The sequence below is a fragment of the Podarcis bocagei genome, assembly GCF_964188305.1.
Source record: "Podarcis bocagei genome assembly, chromosome: 2".
Taxonomy (NCBI): Eukaryota; Metazoa; Chordata; class Lepidosauria; order Squamata; family Lacertidae; genus Podarcis; species Podarcis bocagei.
In genome coordinates, this window is record NC_138126.1 from 81,358,960 (window position 1) to 81,379,198 (window position 20,239).

General features: G+C 43.6%; 3 protein-coding genes across 4 annotated transcripts in view; 1 reads left to right on the top strand and 2 right to left on the bottom strand.

Moving 5' to 3' along the window:
- Positions 1-1,225, bottom strand: part of STK10 (serine/threonine kinase 10) — a 66,890-nt gene extending 65,665 nt beyond the window's left edge. The window contains exon 1 of the mRNA XM_081178373.1: positions 585-1,225. Coding sequence (XP_081034499.1) covers positions 585-740 — 156 coding nt within the window. The 5' untranslated portion in view covers positions 741-1,225. The remainder of the gene's footprint in view (positions 1-584) is intronic.
- Positions 1,226-5,764: 4,539 nt separating this feature from the next.
- On the top strand, positions 5,765-14,198 carry EFCAB9 (EF-hand calcium binding domain 9). The gene is made up of 4 exons (XM_081178955.1): positions 5,765-5,946; positions 7,492-7,640; positions 8,939-9,115; positions 10,237-14,198. The coding sequence occupies exons 1-4, from the start codon at positions 5,811-5,813 to the stop codon at positions 10,390-10,392; spliced, it is 618 nt and encodes a 205-aa protein (XP_081035081.1). The 5' UTR covers positions 5,765-5,810; the 3' UTR covers positions 10,393-14,198.
- UBTD2 (ubiquitin domain containing 2) overlaps positions 13,167-20,239 on the bottom strand; it is a 40,758-nt gene continuing 33,685 nt past the window's right edge. For both annotated transcript variants that reach the window (XM_081178810.1, XM_081178809.1), the window contains exon 3: positions 13,167-20,207. In XM_081178810.1, coding sequence (XP_081034936.1) covers positions 19,810-20,207 — 398 coding nt within the window. In that variant the 3' untranslated portion in view covers positions 13,167-19,809. The remainder of the gene's footprint in view (positions 20,208-20,239) is intronic.

A 20,239-nucleotide genomic window follows, 5' to 3' on the forward strand; every position in this document is an offset into this window, starting at 1 on the left:
GGGGGATTGGGGAAGGCAGTGACCATTCTGATCTATTCAGGTGTGTTCCCGATGCAAAAGTTAACTCACACCACGGGATACAGGTAAGTTTCACATTTATGAATGCCCAAATCCAGCTTCACAGAGGAGCTGAAGCACTGAAGGAGAGAAGGAAAGGCACTTCTTCAAAGAGGACGAGTTACTTGTTAAAGTGACATGCTACAAGATAGTTTACCCCCTCCCCCTTTCCCAGAGTAAGCAACAGAAGTATAACAACTTATCCTGTAGGTATGAAACGAAACCCCTAAGTGTTTGGGGAGAACTCCACGTGACTTTGGTGAAAATGAAGTCTCAGCTCCTCTTGAGGAAAACAGTCTCGTGTCACGGCTCGCCACCCTCCGAACCGCATACATTTGCTACCTAACGCGGTTTGCAATGTGTTCTTGTGAATACGAGAGAGACTCGAGAAATCCCATGCGTCAGCCTTTCCTTCTTCGTTTCGTGAAGTTGCCGGTTCTTTTACCTTACCCCACCAAGCAAACCCCACGCGCCTACAAGGCGCGCCGAACTCGAACTCGCTCCCGCCACCGCATCTTCTTGCTCACCTTGTACACTTTGCCGAAGGCGCCGTCGCCCAGCTCTCCGACGATCTCCCACACCTCGTTGGGATCCAGGTCCCGGCAAACGTGCTCATACTCCTTGGATCGGCGCTTCTCGAAAGCAGAGAGGCGCAGGATGCGGCGGAAATTGGCGAACGCCATGGCACTGCCCCGGGCTGGCCCTCGATGGTCCGACCATAAACCGAGAGGGCAGAAGGGAAACGGGTCCGGCGAGCCAGCAGGCGCTGCGGTCGGCTAGTCCGCGAGAGGCGAGCGGCAGCAGGCACCGGCTGGTTGGGCGGCAGCTCTCGAACCCAGAGCCGCTCTGGAGAGCAGCGCGCAAGAACAACTTCTGCCCGGCAGACGCACCGTTGCCTCGGCTGGGAAAGCGAAAGGATCGGCTCAGCCTGCTCGGCTGCCTCCCTCTGCGCTTCCGCGGCCACGCGTGGCGCGCCCCCTCACCGGAGAGCGCAGGAGCCGGCGCTCCGCAGCGGCCACCCCGGGGCCGCTCTGGCCCGGCCGAGGAAGAGAGCGCTCAAGGCGAGCGCGTGGAGTGGCCTCGCAGCGCCGCTTCACCTGCTGGGACTTGGGCGCGCATCTCTGCCCCCGCCCCGTCCTGGCCACACCGGGAGCCCTCCGCGTCCCGCTCGCCCCGCCTCCTCCTCTCGGAGCCGCCACTTGCGTGTCTTTCCTGGCCCCGCCCCGGAGCCGTGTGAGCCCGCCCCCTGCTCGGCCAAGCAGCCCTCCGCCGCTTCCACAGCGTCCCTCCTTCGCAAACACCCCTCGCAAGGGGCCAAGGGAATTGTAGTTTCCGTTTCCGATTCCTTTGCTGGGGATCGGGAAGAAGAGGGGTCTCTCCAGGAAGGGAAGCCACCCGGCGAGCAAGCGAGCGGTCCCGGCTGGCACTCAAGTGGCTTCGTGGCTAAGACGAGCTCCAACGGAGCTCCAGTCCGCCCGGCGAGGAGGCTGAAGCTGAAAGCGGGACGTTATCTCGTGCGCCGCCGGCACACTTTCTAACTCTGGGAAACCCGGGAGGATTAAAGATTAAATCACTTCTTTGGAAATGGTCCGAAGGGAACTAAGAATGTACGTGTCGGGGAAAGTGACCTAAAGGAACTACGAGAAGCGATCTAGCAACCCCGCTTACCTGGGAGGGAGCGCCACTGAATGGAACAGGAGTTCCCTTTGAGCAGACTTGGCTCAGATGGTGGAGCTGTAAATGTCATCCTTGAGCAGAGAGTCTCTTATTCAGATAACGATTTGTAAATTGCAGCTCTGCATTGATTAGCAATGCTAGCTTTAGAGTTGCAAAAACACACAGACCCCCCCCACTGCGTTCCTGAAGGGTGGTAGAAGCGGTATTTGAATGGGTGTCTTTGTAAACAACCAATATTTGTGCGGAATTAATAATATTACCACCAGTACCCGTGGTTTGGTGGCAGTGGCTTAGTCACCTAATTCAGAATACAGTGGTACCTCGGGTTACAGACGCTTCAGGTTACAGACTCCACTAACCCAGAAATAGTACCTCGGGTTAAGAACTTTGCTTCAGGATGAGAACAGAAATCGGGCAGCGGCAGCAGCGGGAGGCCCCATTAGCTAAAGTGGTACCTCAGGTTAAGAACAGTTTCAGGTTAAGAACGGACCTCCAGAATTAATTAAGTTCTTAACCCGAGGTACCACTGTACTGTAATCGAAACCGCTCCACCCATGAGGCTGGGTGAAGCGCTTGCCTCAGGTGGTGGAAGTGCAAGAGGTGGCACTCTGCTCACTCCACTGTTCTGTCACCACCAGAACGCCACCCTCTTGCTGGCCACATGGAGGCGTTATGGTGCGCGGTGCTGCTAATCATCTTACCCCAAGGCAGAGGAGCCAAGCGGCAACACTTTGTGGAACCCCCTGGCTTTTGCCGAACCTGGTGGGAGCTGGGGTGTTGAAGTGGTGGTGGCGTGGCATGGCGGAAGCAGTGGGGAGAGAGCAGGAGGAGGCAATTCCCTTTTTGCCTCAGGTGGCAGAACAGGCCAGGGTGGGCCACCTCTGATTGTAATATAAAATTATTCAGAATAGCATGTCTTTACTGGGCTTCATACAACATAACACACACACACCTATTATAAGTCATGCCAAATTTACCTCGCAAAAATGTCAAGGAGTAAGTTAGACAGGGTTACAGCAAACAAATATGAGCCAATTACAGCTGTAATCAATGGCCGTTTGCTGAACCTGTCTTCTGAGGGCCCTGCTCTCTCCTTTGGTTTCTTCTAAGCTCACTTCTGTAGTTTCTGAGGCCTCTGTATGATCTTTCCAGCTTCAGGATTGCCTGATTTACACTGATGACCTTTGTTACTCTGGCACGTAGCTTGCAACTCTACTATGACCTCACAGAGGGTTAAAGTATCACATCCCTTTGGCTGCCATTGGCTTAGTACCTCTCATCTCACAATGGGGTTTTGCAAAGGTACTATCTGGCAGCTGGACTGACAGGATAATGTTAGAGAAACCTGTTTTGAGATCCATGAACCAGTTTTACTAAATGAAACATATACTTTGACTTAATTGGACCTTGAACATATATTCTACTAGATTGGTACAGTAGTCTTGGCAGAAACAGACCACTTCTGCTGCTCATACATACTAACAAATGTAAATGAATAGGGACATCTAGAGGAACTGCTTGGAATTACAGAATTTGGAAATGACAGGACTTGCTATCTTCACTAGCTTTGCCTGTTGCCATTTTGGCTGTGCCTCTCGCGACCCACCAAACTGAATCATCTCCAGCTGGGGTGGGAAAAGCTCCTGGTCTGAAACCCCAGAGTTCTGCTTTTCCACCCAGGGGCCACATTCCCTCCTGACCACCCTTCTAGGGGCCACTTTCTACACATGCTCATACATCCTCCTCTATTCTCCATCCACGTAAGCAAGAAGCATTGTTAAAGGACACATTCATGTCTGGCAAAAAACACACCTAATGAGGTGTGAAGCCTAGCAAAAATGTATCATACTCATGATAATAAATGCTGGAAATGTAAGGGAAAAGAAGGAACCTTTTACCACATGTGGTGGACGTGCCCCAAGGTAAAAGACTTCTGGGAAAGGATTTATAAGAAACTGAAAAAAGTGTTGAAAAGCACATTTATTAAGAAACCAGAAGTCTTTTTACTTGGTATGGTGGGGGGTGAAATCCCCAAAAAGGATGTTACTTTTTTCTGTATGCTACAACAGCTGTGAGAATATTACTAGCGAAGAATTAGAAGAAACACGATTTACCAACTATCGAAGAATGGCAGATGAAGATGATGGACTATATGGAACTTGCCAAACTGACTGGGGGACTCCAGGACCAGAAAGAAGAGACGGTGGAAGAAGATTGGAAGAAGTTTAAAGAATATCTGAAAAAATATGTTAATATTTAAATCTTAGAATACCTTTGGAAGTGGATATAGGCTGTAGGGTTAGAAGTAGAAGATAGTGTATTTTAAAACAGTATTATTTGTAAGGGATAATATGTAAATATTTTAATGGTAAAAGTAAGTGTGATAAAAAATGTTTAAAAATTATGATATATGTAAACTGCTAAAGATGAGGTAAAATGAAAATCAGATGGGGGGACTTGGGGAAGCTCACCTAACAATGTTTAGAAAAAATAAGAATAAGGCAAGAATTTGTTTGTATTGTTTATTTTTCTGTTTGTGTTGTTTATTAGTGTTATAAAATGAATAAAAAATTGGGGGGGGGGAATGAGGTGTGAAGCCAGGCCACTGAGAGCCATAGCCTGGGGAGAGGACCAACGACAAGAGAGGCCTAGATAGCAGCATTTGACCCCCAGGACTGAGGTTCCTCACTCCCAGTATTGAGTAGATGGTATGATCTAAATGGACCAAACGTCTGACTCTGTATAAAACAGATTTCTAAGCCCTGTAGCCTGTCAGATATTGAACCCTGTTTTTGCAGCTCCAGGAAGAAAGCACAAATAAAGATCTAAGCCCTGAGAGCCTGCCATAAGTGGCAGGTAGACTGTTCGGCTTGGTGGGTTATAAGTTGTTACTATTCCTTATGTTTTACATTGATGTTGGGGGGTTTTGTATGCTGTTAGCTGTAATTCGTGTTTCCTTTTTGGGGGATGAAAAGCAAGATATACATTTTTTTTAAAAAAATAATAATTGCAAAAACAAGTAATTTGCAATGTCCTGAGTTACAGCTTCACGATGGCCCGTGTAGAAAGATTAACAATGACTGATACCAGCAGGGGGCAACCCCACGTAGCCCCTGCAATGAGAGCAGGCAGCTGATAATGTGAGAAAGCCACTTTCAAATCTCTGTTAAGCTTCAAACCTCCCTGAGTGGCCTTGAGCAACTCACTCTCTCTCAATCCCTCCAACCTATCTGGGCCATTGTGGGCTAACACACCACTCTAGAGGGCTCTGGGTGAAGGATGACGTTACCCGGAAATGTAAGATGTTCTCATGACATTTCCTTAGACAAGACGACCCTTCCAAGTCTACAATACTAAAGGGCAGTCCATGCAAAGTTTACATCAGGATTGTGGAAAAGACTCAGAGGTGGTCAGGTGAAAAAAATAAGATGCTCCTGCACCTTTAAGAGCTGTGTAGAGGAGGAATTGATGCAGGTGTTGCTTGCTTTGCTAGTCACACATGCTGAAATTGGCCCTTCTACCTGATTATTAAAGGTGCAGGAGCCAGTCTGCTTTTTTCAACTGACCCTCCTACTGGGCACACAAGCAATGGAGCCCAAACCTGTGCAGTAAACTTTCTGCCCCTATCCCTTTTCTGTTTCTACCTTCACCTTGAAGATTGCAATTTGAGGGAAGGTAAAATGCGCGGATCAATACTTAATCCATGGAGCAGGAGCATGTTCTGCCATTGGACTCCAAATCATCGTACCACCACCAATGGTCAGCGATTATGGGAGCTGTAGTCCGGAGACTCAGAGTTTCCGCTCCCAGCCTTAATCCAACTGATTTCAATGTGAAACCACCCCCCCCCAATTTCCTGTGGACTGCTCCAAGATCATTTCCAGTTTCGGTAATGTATTGCCCCTGGGTCTGTTATGGCAGAGAGCACCCATTTTGAACATGGTAGAAGGTGGGGTCCCCCCCCTCTTTTCATCCTCCTGTTCTGGTTCCAAGGTGGAATTCTTTGACTGTGATGCAGGCGTCGCCGTGAATACCTGCCAGCGTTCCGCAGGTGAACGGTTTTCATTGTCGGCAAAATGAAGCTGAAACCCAAATGCTTCCTGCACTTTTTGTGTTTGGATAAAATCTACTGCTTGTTATCTGTCAGAAACGCAAGGGCACTGGCGTCCTACTTTCAACTGCTTGATGTTCACAAAAATAATTCTCTGAATGGTAAGTTTCACACAGCAGCTAAAGTTAGGCCACAAAGGTGTGAACTGAAACTCCCAGCATCATCTCACTTTGCCTTCAAGCAGTTGCTGCCCCTCAGATCAGCTAGAAAGAGGGACTTCACGCGCTAACTGATCGGAAGAGGGAAGTGGGGATCAGAGCAGAGCGCATGAACTCTGAAGGATGTCTTCAGAAATGAAGTCTGTGGTCTTTGATTCTTAAGGGGTTTGGCCACAAGCCAGATTATAAAAAGAAACCACCCCAGACTGGACCAAATATCTGGGAGGGTACACTATTAGCACTGCTGGGCGGGCAAGTTACCATTGGGAAGTTTACACACAAAGTGTGGAAGCATAAACTTTCCCTTCGTTGTCCCTAGTATCTGGAATTCAGAGGGCAAAACTAGGTTTAACAGCAGCAGCCCAACATGCAGAACTGGGTCTGACAATAAATTCCTATAACTTGACAGGGTGTGGTTTGCAGATTTAAGTGTAAGGCGGGTGGCTGTGGAGAACAGAACTCTTTCCTTTGCCTTCCACCTGCTGAAAATATACAGGTTTTCTTTAAAAAAAAACCTATAGTTTTTTTAAAAAATCAGAAGAAACCCACACTGGAAGAAAAAATGGCTTATTAAAAAGCTATTTTGAGCGACAAAGCATGGCTGCAGGAGGGTTCAGCCTCCTGCTGGCATACTGTGATTTGAAGTGCCATTGTTGCATCTAGCTGCTCCTCAATGTTGGAGCTCAGAATTCATCTGCTCATAATCCATTCCTGGGGCAAACGTAGGAGTGGCTGTTTTCTGAATATTGCCTCTCCTAACATGCTTTGAATATAAGCACATTATGATGAGTATGTGTTTTCAAGTAAAATCACCGTCAATTGATGGCTCTTTAATGAGCATCGGTACTAGTTCTGAGACCACTTTTAGACCTCAGATTGCACTGCCCATACACTTTGAGGATTACGCGAGGCAAATGAAACCGTACGTCTCTTTCCAACTCATGCACGCCAAACGTTTTGTGTCAATCAATCCAAAGGGGGAAGCTGATTTCCATGTTGTGGGAACATTTATTGCTAGGGAAGTGTGTTACCAAGATGCTCAGTATAACTGGAACTTTGCACATGCCTCAAGACTGTGTGGATTTTGGCTTTGCTCTTGAGCAATGAGATATGGCCTAAAAACTGTCCCTGTCCCTCTGCCATGTCCCTCTGCCACTTTTAAAGTGCATTTGCTTGCCTTGGGGAGGGGTAGCTTGTTCCCACAAGCAGGTGCTCTCACTGAGTCTTAAAGTAATGGAGGCAACCTGCACCAATCACCTTCTCCTGTAGTCCGATTGCCTAAACTTACATTTCCTGGGAAAGTGCTTACTCCTTTCTTGTAGATAAAGTTGAATATTAAGAGCATGCTCTGATTTCCAAGGCAGTGAAAAGAGGTCTCTTGGTCGTTCTGTTGTGGGGAAACCACATCGTATTCTGATATGAATATGCAATTAAAGATGTATTTAAGGACATATTTAAAACACACATTATTATGTGGATTTCCCCCAGATCTGCAGTTTTACAACTTTCTCCACTATGTAACTGACCTGAGCAAGGCTCAGATCATGCTGGTGTTTGACCTACTGGACTGGGATGGCAAAGGGGAGGTCAACTTTGATGAATTCTACATGTTGGTGTGCATCATAATGTCCCATGAGGTAAAGTTAACTTAGCAATTCCAGGCTGGGCTGGGGTAGGGGAGATGCTTCTGGCAGCAGAAAAAGTAGTAATGTTCAGTACCATATGTTCTGGATTCTATTTAGCTGAATAGGGGGCATTAAATGTAATACGGAGCCAGAGAGGATACATGCCCACTGAGCACTAAGAAAAAAACAAACCTTAGTTCTGGTATCACTAATGTGATATCCATTGGTGTCACTACACTCCCAGACACCTGCCGTGGTGCTTGTCAATGCCCCCTGCAGCTCCCCCCCCCCTTTTAAAGTGCATTTGCTTGCCTTGGGGAGGGGTAGCTTGTTCCCACATTTTATTTATTCTTCTGTGAAATGGGTATTTTGAAGTGTCTATGACGGTTTTAGATTTCCCTATGTGTGCCTGGGCCACAAAAGATTGTGAGCCCATGCCTTTGTTCATCCTAATGTAGTGTTGGCCAAACTTGGGTCTCTAGCTGTTTTGGGACTACAATTCCCATCATCCCTGACCACTGGTCCTGTTAGCTAGGGATGATGGAAGTTGTACTCCAAAAACAGCTGGAGGCCCAAGTTTGGCCAACCACTGATTAGGTATGATCATGGTTGAGGAAGCTGGAAATTGTCAGGCCTGCACACTGCTCCCATTCTCCTTCTCTCGCATCCACCCACCCAATACAAAGATGCTAGTTTGTGTTAAACAGAGGTCTCCAGTACATTCAAAAAATGGAACTCTGATTTAATGGTGGCTTACTAAGCTGGATCAGATTGCGGTTTAAGATCCCGGTTAGTAAACCAATATTTAAATCAGAGCTCTACTTTGAAGCTGGCATCTGAGGGAGGATTTGGATCTTTGCACTGAAGCCAGCACATGAGGAAGTGGGGGGCAGGGACACACACCAAGAGGAGACATCATACTGTGCAGGATTCTCAATGCATTGCCAGTTCCAAAGTTCTTGGACAACCTCAATTTCATCTTTCATTAAACTGATCTGGGCAAATCTAGTGCTTCAGTTCCTACACGAACCACTGCATTTTGGAGACTAGAAATTCTGTTCTCGTCAGCGAGGTTTATCCTAGTTTCACCATTTGAGACAATGGTCCCATTGCTCTTAATAGCAACCTCAAAGAAAACAAAACACAAATACCCGAAATGTGCAGATGAGGAATGTTAAAAAGTCATATTCCCCCCCCCCCCATAACATCAGAGTAACATACATGCCAATGCTTGGGTTTTATACTGCTGGAATTTTTTTTTTTTAAAAAAGAAACTTAATTTCTACTCTAACTTCTCTTTCTGGGATCAGAACCACCTTGAAAAGCAGTTCATGTATCGTCATTGTCATCCAGTGTTTGAGCTGCTGGACATCGATGGAGGGCACACAGTTGGCCCAGCAGAGTTCCAATCCACTCGCTTCCTCTTTAATATTAAAAAAACCGAGCTGAGTCAGATATTCAAGGACTTTGACATCTCTGGTGATGAGGTAAACATTGTGTGTGTCTGTTGGTAGGTGAGAGTGAGAGAACAAATGCATGGGGATATGTGGGTTCAGGGGCATAGCCAAGCGGGGCAGTAAAACAATAAAAATACTTAACTGACTAATCACATCAGTTCTCCCCCCCTAACAAAAGTCCTGCCCCCCCAAAAAAAACCTGGCTATGCCCATGTGTAGGTTCCTCCCCTCCCCACCTATATTGCCCCATCTTAATAAGTCTTTGAAGACTGAAGAAGCCTCATCTAAGACTGCAACAACACGCACCACTGTTCTCTGTGATGTCATGTGATTGGCAGGTGGGTTGCAGTCCTGCCCACCTGTCAAACTTGCATGATGGGATGGTGTTTTTTTTAATTACCTTATTTTTTTGCTCTATAAGACTCACTTTTTCCCTCCTAAAAAGTAAGGGGACATGTGTGTGCGTCTTATGGAGCGAATGCACGCTGAGCAGCTATCCCAGAAGCCAGAACAGCAAGAGGGATTGCTGCTTTCGCTGCGCGGCGATCCCTCTTGCTGTTCTGGCTTCTGGGATTCAGAATATTTATTTTCTTGTTTTCCTCCTCCAAAAACTAGGTGCGTCTTATGGTCTGGTGCGTCTTATAGAGCGAAAAATACGGTAAAAACATCCAGTTGCCAGCCACATCCAGTTTCACACCCCCATTTTATAACCCCATTCAGAAGTCCATGGTAGGATTAGTTTATGTTCACAAGAATACCATGCACAATCCTGAGCTCCCTTTTATCAACTTGGCAGCTCCTCATGAAGCTGCTGGTTCCTCTGTGTGCAGGAACCATACCACACACATGAAAGGCATGCTAACCTTAGACTTGCTTACCCATCTAAGATTCAGATTTAATTATAGCAGACGTTACAGAAACACATGTAAGAAATTCCACTTGTCCATTTGATAATGCAGGCCACAATGCCAACAAAAAAATTATTGACTAGAGAGATCTGAGGTTTACCTTCAAGACACCTCAGAAGGGCAGAGAGAAGACTTAAAGGGAAGGATGGAAAACGCCACATTCCTCCCATAGAATACTTGCTTATGAACTAGCCGTTAATATTTCACTAAACTGCAATATTACCTTTTCTTTTCCATCACCAGCAACTGAACTACAAGGAGTTCAGGATGTTCACTATCTTCTGCATTGACAGACAACAGAGGAAGGCAAGGGAGAAACTGAGGAAGCAGATAGCTAAGGCTGAAGCTGCAGTGGCAGAAGCAGAATCATTATCTGAATTTTCTTTCAGTGACCTTTAATTACATATGGAAGAAAAGAGTGTTGTTTCCCCGGCAGCCAGAAATTTAAAAAACGAAACAACCCGTCTCCACACCACATGAAGCAGAACACACGATAAACACTCATTAAAAACAATTTGCAGGCTGTTTACAAAGATCAGAAGAGAACAGTGAGAATAAAATGTGTGTTGGGCTATATAAACACAATAACTTTCTAAATAAATAAATAAAGGTTGGTTTTTCAAAAAAGAGCCATCCATGCTAGATTGTTTATTCTTACTGCAAGAAGACCCACACTGACTTTCCTCCCTCCTCTTTCTGCTCCCCACCACAACAGCCTGCGCTGGAGGATAGAGGGAACTCTCCAAAACATGGCATGTGGGGGTGGGGGCTGGTGGCAGCGGAAGAGAAGAAATCCCATTGTGTAGTCAGACGTCCTTCCGCTAATGGGACAATTCCATTGACAAAACCCCAAGTGAGAATCTGTGGCCATCTCTCTCCCCCCCTCTCCTGCCACAAATGCACACACTGCTTTTTTCAATGCAGCACTAGGAGGAATGTTCTATCAGTGCAGGGATTTATCTGGGCACAATAGAACATTTCCATCCTCTCCTCCCCTCCCCCCAAACTGTTCTGTGGAGTTTCCCAACCCTCTAGAACAAATTTGGAGAAGGTGCAGGATATGCCTGGGGAGTGGGCAAGTCCCACTGCACTAGCACAAACATTTAGCTGAATATGTCCATTACTCTATTGTAATACACTGATATGATGCAAGAGTTTAAAGTGTCACCTACAGACAAAGTTGTAAACCCAAGAGAGTTTAAAAACAGCAGAAGAATATAACCAAGAAGGCTTTTGCTGAGACCCTTCTCAGACAGCAGTGGGACCCAAGGGAGAGCACTTGATGCAGAATTAAGGTTGGACCATGGATTGTATAACAGCATCATGATTATCAGCAGTTTTATTTTCAATTCCTTTCCTAATGATCCCCAGCATGAGGTTTTCTTTTTTCACAGCAGTCACACACTAAGTCCACATCTTCATTGAGCTATCCACTACGACCTCAAGGTCTTGTTCTGTCATGGCCAGTTCAGACCCTCAGTGCTTGCCAAATACCTGGGAAAACAAAAATGTCCTTGCCTGGTGCCGAAGCAATTGCAGGCAGGCTTCCCTGGGTAAAATGGGTGGCTACTACAAAAGGCCTTTTCTCGCGTTGCCATCCTTTGGACCTCCCTTGGACGTAGAATGACAGAAAGAGCTTCAGATGATGATCTCAAGGGTTGGAAAAGTTTGACATCTTTTAGGTAGAGTGGTGATCAAAACAATCAGATATCTGGGCACCACAAGAACATCATTTGAGAGGACATCCCCCAGACCGTGAGAATGCACGGAGGGACAAGGAAATGTTTTACCCTACAAGATGTTCATTTAGATCAATGGAAATAACAACTACTTTGTATTAAGGTTAGCAAAGTGGAAACCCCTCCCCTCCCACATTCAGATAACTCGCAGTTTGAAAAAAAGCATAACCTGTGAGGCAAAAATTAAAAGGAAATAGAGAAACACCAAATTCTGAAGGGGTAACTGCAATGTAAGGTGTCCTGCCAAAGGTTACTTCGTGAATGAATGGCTGCAGCAAGGTGTAAACTAGGATCCTGTACTCTTAGTTGTCGTGCTATACCTGCTTAAATTCTACTCTTCCCAGAGATGAAGAGATATCAGCAAAATAACCACCATCTCTAGTTGTCAAGATTTAACCTCTGGGTTTTTCTCAAAGGCAGTTAGTGTCTGCTTCTTTGCTCTCTCTCTCCCCCCCCCCCACCTCCCTAAGGGCTCCTGAATTTAAGGCAATTATCTAGGTGGCTATAATTTTAATATATTCAGCAGCTCATTTGAACTTCCTAACAAGGATGATTCAAATCAGATTGACTGGTTTGGATCAAATTTATGCTAAGCCATATTTAGTTTATGCTCATATGCATGGCTAGCTGTTTTAGAAATTAAAAACTAAACCCAGAATGATATAAAGGGTTAATTGCTGGCCTGTGATTGGCTTGCCAGTGACTGACATTACTAAGATCTTATATTTTGCTAGCTGGGTATACCAAAGCATTTCTGTAATGATACAGACCGTTCACTGACCTAAGGACTCCAATAAGACAGAAGAGACACAAGAGGCATTTTGCAGCTATGTTGGGTTAAGAGAAAAAGGACACAGTTTGTATTTTAAGGCAAGGCATCTCCAGTACCAATTTTATTTTTAAAAACCAAATAATAATAATAACCAGGTTTTGTTGTTGTTTTTCCTTTCTGTTTAATACATAGAGTACTATACAGCATATTCCTGACTTTTAGGAAATCATGATGCTACACTGATTTACTTCATTTAATTGGTCAAAAAAACCCTATTTGTGCTTTGCTATAGAATTTTAAAGGTGTGCACATACTACTGCAATGTCAGCACAACATAGGTACAGTATAAATATATAGTGCACCTTGAAAAGGCTAACCCAAATGTTAACTGCATTTCCAGACATTTCACCTTTGGGCTGAAGGAGACTATAAGAAAAGTTTCGCGCATCCTGCATGTACAAAGCTAAAAGATTTAGTTTTATAAAAGTTGCATGGAGGAGGAGTGGGGAAGTGCCACATCATAGGAATTCCCCTAATCAGACTTCCCTTTTTAGCTACTGAAAACTGTGTTTCTCTGTATTGGTACCCAATTGCCAACCACCTATGTAACATGAATGCTTCTTTTGATACATGGCACAGAACAAACACTGTACAAAAAAAGATTTACCAGAAAAGAGAAGATTTTTATTCAAGAAATACAAATTGATGGTACCAGCCATCTTTGGAAGCCACTACCAAGAGGCAAATAGGACATTTAAATCCAAGTAATTTGCTCGTAACACATTAGAGAAGAATGTCTTTACACACCTCCAGCTGCCTAGTACACAATTTCAGGCATTGCTCAAAAGGCGATCTCCAGTTTCTAGACGTTCCCAGGACATGGAGAGGAGAGGCACTGGTAAGACCCTTGACAGAAGACCATTTCACTGTTTTTGAGTTTAAGACCCAGCAAATTGTTAAAAAATAATAATCAAAAAATCCTTTCCCATCTTTGGCTAGATTCAATTGCCAGAAAAAGGGGGATTAAAAGTGTCAGGTGAATTTTAAATATTCATAATGAAAACGACCATGCTTGCATTTTTTTTTTTAATTGACAACATGGCTCTGATCCAGAGATAATTAGCACAATATTGAGAAGTATCTAATACATAGTGTCCTCAGCCGAAGTACATGAGTCTATTTCATCACAGACTGCCATTCAGGGCAATGGGGTTCCAACCTCCTTAAGAAACCAACCGCATTTAAACAAACAGAAACCAAACCATTAAGCCACCTTCATACTCTTAGTACTTAAATAAGCTTGCTGGCATGCATCACAGTGCACTCCTCTTTCAAAAGGGGAGTCACAGCCCTGGATTTAAGGCTTCCTATAAATGGGACCAGAGTCTACATAGAAAGAAAAGCGAAGAGACAGGAAGGAAATAAAAATAAACCGCTGAATTAAATTAAGAATACTTCTTGGACACAGAGATATTTTTAAACCAGCTACACTAGTCTTGGATACATGGCTATTAGGCAAAAGAATCAGTAACGTCACAAGTGTTGCATTTTCGTATCTTCCTGCTTTAGAATACAAGATGTTGAAAAGGCATGGTTTGCCTCTAAATTCAGTTCTACAACTCCCATATATTGTATTTCTTTACACCATTTACATACTGTTGGGTACAAATTGTGTGTGTGGTGGTTGTGTTTTTGTTTAAAAAAACAACACTCAGGAAAAGGGTTGTCAGAGAAGTAAACTGAAAATGGAATATTATTGCAGACAGCTGAAGAAATGCACCCCCAGAAAGCTCCAGATAATCTTAAGCAAAAACAACCTAGCCAGGGACAATCATGTAAAGACCAAAGGAAAACCAAATAGTTTTAGGCATCCGATATGCATAACTAACACTCTGAGACAAATTAAGAGATATGTCAATGACTGCAATCCTAAAATGATTTTCAAAAACAGCACAAAATTGCATTAACCTACCAGATATGTTTTTGTTATATTTTCTCCCTAAGGAGCAATGCACTAAACATGAAGGCCCATTTGCCCATCTTACGAGCGACACTTAAAATCTTGTTTTATCAAAACACATTGTGCCACAGCTGAATATATTGCTCTCATCACATCAATCTGAATCCTGATTATTTTTGTAAAATGAATAATGAAACTACAGTATTGAAAAAAAGAGGTATTATCTTTGTCCATCAAAATCCTCTCAAAACCCAGTTTATTACACTGCAATTTCACACTACACCGTTTCCCAAATACCTCCTTAGTCTCTCTAAAGTTTAGAGATCAAGGGAATTACAATCATGGCTTTTAATGTGATCATTTTCTTAATCTCGTTGTCTCGTGGTAGAATTTTGTGTAATGCCAATGCAACTAATGTACTAAGCCAAAGCTCTAGTCACATGTTTTGTTTTCAGAATAGGATGGAGCACAGTAAGCAGTATGTGTCTCCTATGCATTCATTCTCCTCGCAACCCGCTTTTTTACATAATGCAGTATCAACAGTGCTACTGTCCTTTTGCCTTTCAAGCTCATCCAAGACAGATTACAGAGAGTCCATTACTTCTGGGTCATGTACTAGTCACACGTCTGCAATAACAAGCATGAAAACCAAAGCTCTGTGCTAAACAAACCTGCCACCACCATATGTCTGTAGATATAATTCACTAGCAAAGGGGAGAAGGTAAATCAGAAATGGCGTATAAATGTGTTAAACTGTAAAGAACAATATTGTATCTGTTTGCTTGTTTGCCCTTGGTAGCTCTATGCCAAGTGTTCTGTCTTTAGAACGTATGTGTGTGCATGTATGTCTGCAGAAGAGGCAAAACTTCGACTCCAACGATGGGAACGAGCTGGCACAGGTCAGAATCCAATCTGCATGCTGATAAAACGTTAAATGCATGCAACAGTGCTTACTTGAATTAGTCTTCTGTTAAAAGTAATAAATGAAATTGCTCGGCCTTGGAGATTAAAAACAATGAAAATCCAGTTGCCTCGCTTATTCTAACTGCTGGGTGAAGGTGAACAACATTAGGTGAAAGGGATATTCCTGACTTATAATCAAGTTTACCCTAAAAAACCCAGTTCTTTCTAGAGCAGGAAAGAGTAAGAGTAAGCAAGAAACTAAGACTCCTACTTGGTTAACAGATGCATGCAATTTCCACTCAAAGTAAAAACTATTCACGATACCTGAGGAGTTACTTTTGTTTAGAGCTTGAGGGGTGGTTAAGTCACCACTATGCTTATGAAAGACAAGCAATCCTTGAGTGCCTGCCATCAGTACAAAAGGGAGGTATATTGATTTATTGTGCACATATGTGCGTGCACAAGTTCCAATATGGTCCATCACAGTTTGGAGGAATTTCACCACCATTCCAACTGTAGGGATAATGACCTTTTCCTTTTAAGCTGTTCCATTCTAACTGCTGAAGTGGGAGTGCAGCTCCCATTTTTCAGTGCAGCAGCATCTGGAAATTTACATGTCATCAGCTTAAAAAGTGTCAAGCACACGTTTTTATTTCTTCACACACATGCGCACACACACCGATGTGAAAATATTTGTCGGAGAAGGTGACTGCATTTTTTAAGAACTGTAGAGCTGCATTCATGGAAGCAAACTTGTGGCAGAGGTAAGTGGAGCTACTCCAACACTCTCTTGTAACTTGTTCCCTAAGAAAAGTCTGACTACCACAGAGCATTCTACAGTCGAGGACTCATATTCTTTGCCAAATACATGCTGAATACCTGAGTGCATGTTGGAAACCCATCTTCATCAAGCATGGCCAGTGCCATGGGTCAGCATCCTTAAGCAGCTGTCATGGGCCCATCATTATCACCTGACCCATAACACTGGCCACTGAAGAACAGCAGAAACCATAACTGATGCCCGACCCCTTTGTCAAAGATGACTGGCAAACCTCCACCCGCCACACAGATAAGCAAGTGGCAATAGTGGCTGAGAACAGCAGTGACTGTTGCTTGCTCATTCGCTCTGTCAATGGCAGCAAGAAGCAGCTACTACTGCCTTCCTCCAGGCATCAGAAGTATGAGAAGTGGCCCACTGGAAGGCATCTGGCTGAGTGAGCCTCACATCACAAACTTGGAGCTGGCCCAGCCATCAAGCAACATGGCTTGAAAACATTTCAAGTAATCCTGAACACGTTCCGAAAAGGGCAGAAGTAGTCACAGAAGTTATCAGGCTATTTTTAGCTCAATTCAATTTTAATATCTATAAATTATTTTTGTCCGTTTAACTTGGGAAAAATGAGACCACTAGACACATACTTTTATTTTGCAAGGTATACTTTTTGTGATATGTAATGGCTGTGGTGTGCACAAAATAAGTTTATTACTTAGAAATTACAAAGAAACTAACTGGTACCAACTAAATGGATCAACACCTAGGATGCCTCTCCAAAAATCAGCATTTAGAGTTTTTATGCAGCAGTCTAGCATTCCTTTTCACTTCAGTACATGTGGAATGACTTCAAAAAGAGTCACAACGACATTAGATTTTGCCTTAAATATTTTAGCTTTTTAGTCAATTGTTTAGCATGCACCCTTTGTGACAAATGAAGGATCTGCATCCTTCTGAACTTCTAAAATATAAGTGTTTGCTCCTAATATTAGCACAAGTGAACATGGTATCTGAGAAAGTGGGGAAACCTAACAAATCCCTAGAAGACAGATGCCCTTTTGCTGTATGCTGCTGCCATCTGGCCAAAACTACACTGAAAGACCCTGCAGTATTCGACTGTGCCCAGAAGAATGCTGTGGTTGTGACACACAATGATACATTCATATGGCAAGTGGTTCCAAGTCTGAACTGATTTCCAAAAAGAGAAACCTCCGTTGAGAAACTTTGCAACCTACCCTACACTGAAAATGCGATATAATTTTAAATTTTTATGTTTCATTGTTCTAGTTTCTAGTTATCACAGCAAGATAACCCGAGTAAGGCTAGGTTAGTTATAGGACACTTAAGTATTGTAGCTCTCCTCACTGCAGAGAGGAAGAGGTCCACCCTAGATTGTTCCATCAGTGGACCAAAAACATGCCTTTTCACAGATAAAAATAACTGTAAAGTAGATTCAGTGCTTAGCAAGAAGAATATTAATGAGTTCTGTTTGAAAAATGATTAATAATAGTGGTGCTAACAGAAACATGACCGCACCAAAAGAACAGAACTAATGATCAAGTATACATGTAATATTAAGCTGCACCATAGCTTAGTGCAAACAAGCAGGCTCCCCCAGAGAAAATCACTGTCACTTTGCTCCCCTTCCAGTCCTGCTGCTGCACTGCTGTGAGCTAAGCTATGGCTTGGCTGAGCATTCCGTCTGAACCCAAGTTCATGGTTTCTCTTGCTCCAGACAAACCGCAAGCTGTAACCAAGGGGAGGAGGAGAAAAGCAGCCACAATCTTTTCTCTGGGAACCCACGTTTGCTCTTTTTCCGACAAGCCCATGGTTTGGCTTCGTGTCATGTGTGAACCAGGTCAGGGACAACAAAAAGCAGAGAATCTAAACAAAACAGTTATGTCTACTTCTTTTCAAAAGATGCACATTGCTAGGACTGATTTGTTCAGTATTACTCAACAGAATTTAACTGGACTGCTATCAATTTTGCCCAAGTAGGAGGTATATCCCTCTTAAAAGGATATACCTCCTACTCTAAAGAATGGCTTGCTTTCACATACTGAAGGGAAAATGCTGTGTGATATTGCTAAGGTTACTGTGATGTTTCAGATAAATCTGCCAAGTAGAAAAAGTGGCCCATCAATCTGACATACATGCACTGCATATACACTGTCATATGAATGAGTGTGAATAAGTGTAACTGAAGCCATGGGTGGGAAGATAAAGAATACTTGAAATATGCACACTGCTTTTCACAAACCAACTCAATCCACTTCTTTCTGTAAGCTACCCATCACCAGCAAGATACAAAAGTGTTTAGGTCAGGAGCAACTAAGCTGTGGCCCTCCAGATGCTGCTGGACTCCAACCCCCCTCATGCCTGATCGTTGCCCATGTTGACTGGGGCTGATTGGGACTGGGATCCTACAATTTCTGGAGGCCCACTGGTAAGCAACCCCTGATATTTGTGGAATAGTAATACAAATATTCTTGCAATATACAACTCCCCCCAAAATATTGAAAGATCTAATGGTATAAAGGAAAGATCAGATGATTTAACAATCTACAATATCTTCCTAATTTTCCATCATTATTCCCATCTCTTCCCCCAAGGGTCAAGTGTGTGTGTAATCACTTAGCAGAATAAGATGATGCATCTGAGTCCCAGTTATGCCCAGCAACATAAAGATCAGTGGGGAGATATATGATACTGTCAAGCAAGTTGCACACCCTTACCTTACAGAAGTGTATGACAGGGCTTCCTGTGCTTTTCTTCTGTAGTATGTTAATAGCTATTGCTGTGAATAAAGGGGGTTTAAAATCACTATATTGGGCCTAAACATTATCGGCTAACATACTAAGTGAAATAAGTCCTGTGCCTTCTTTTGTTTTTGTTTCTCAGGCTGGTGAACCTCAAATAATAAGCTTTTTAACTAGATACAGAAGTATACGGTAACTGCAATTCCATGTAACATTATATATTTGCTAAACAATAGCCTAATTTTTCAGAGAGCAATATTTAGCACATACTGAAGCCAGCAATGGCAAATCACTATTGCTTGCTATTTCAGTATATACCAAAAAACTTTAATTTGGGATCATCCATACTAATCAGATTGCACCTGATAGTCTGTCCCAGAATCCTTCACCATCCCATTTAAATATTAGCCTTGTAGAGCTAATGTGAAACTAGAATAGACACAATCCCAACAATTATCACAGCATACTAGATTTACCAGAGCAGCTACACTGATTGGCTGAACTGTAAGTGATGCTGATTTCACAAAATACTTCAGTTTGGTTTAATCCTTTTAAAAGTGCCTTTCCCTTTTATGGATCAGTACTTCACTTATAGTTCAAACCACTTTTTAAACATCATCCTCTGTAAACTTCAGGATCTCTTTCACACACATGTTCCAGATTTACTTTGTTAAGAACGTCTTACTGTGGTGTCAAGAATTCCTAAATTGGGCAAAGTCTCCCGGGGCAGTTTAGGAACGTGTGTGTGTGCTTGCATGTGTGTGTGTTTCCCCCTTAAAGCTCCATCACAGATGGAATTTTTGCTGGTCATTGTTTAGAACCAACCCACCAGTCGGAGAGAACAAAAATAGTGAAAAAGTTCCCACGTGGTAAGAAGAGCAGAAAAGGAAAAGAGAAACATACAGGCAAAGTCAGTTCTCCACCGGGGTGGGGTTTGTTAAGGGCTGGCTCACAATGACTTGCACCACATAGTCCCTTGGTATTTTCAACTCCTCCAGTTTCATTTTGTCTGCCAGGGGCCTGCCTGAAAAAAACCACCGCTGGCTGCTGGGCTCCACACCCTCTGCTGTGTGCAGTCTTCTCTTCATGTGATAGACAGTGTCCATACTGCGGACCACAAGTTTGAGGTCTTTGCCTGTTGAGAGGCGTAAACGAAGCTGACATTCATGACCCGAGTTAGGTGGTGGATCGGGAATATCCAGAGTCTCTAAATCACCCTTCTCTTCTATCATGTTGATGGGCGGGGCCAGGCAGTAGACAGGAAGCTGGTATCGGTTTCCCAGTTCGTCATAGCACTCAGTAAGAGCACCTTCAGAAGAGATGAAAAAGAAACAGGGTTAA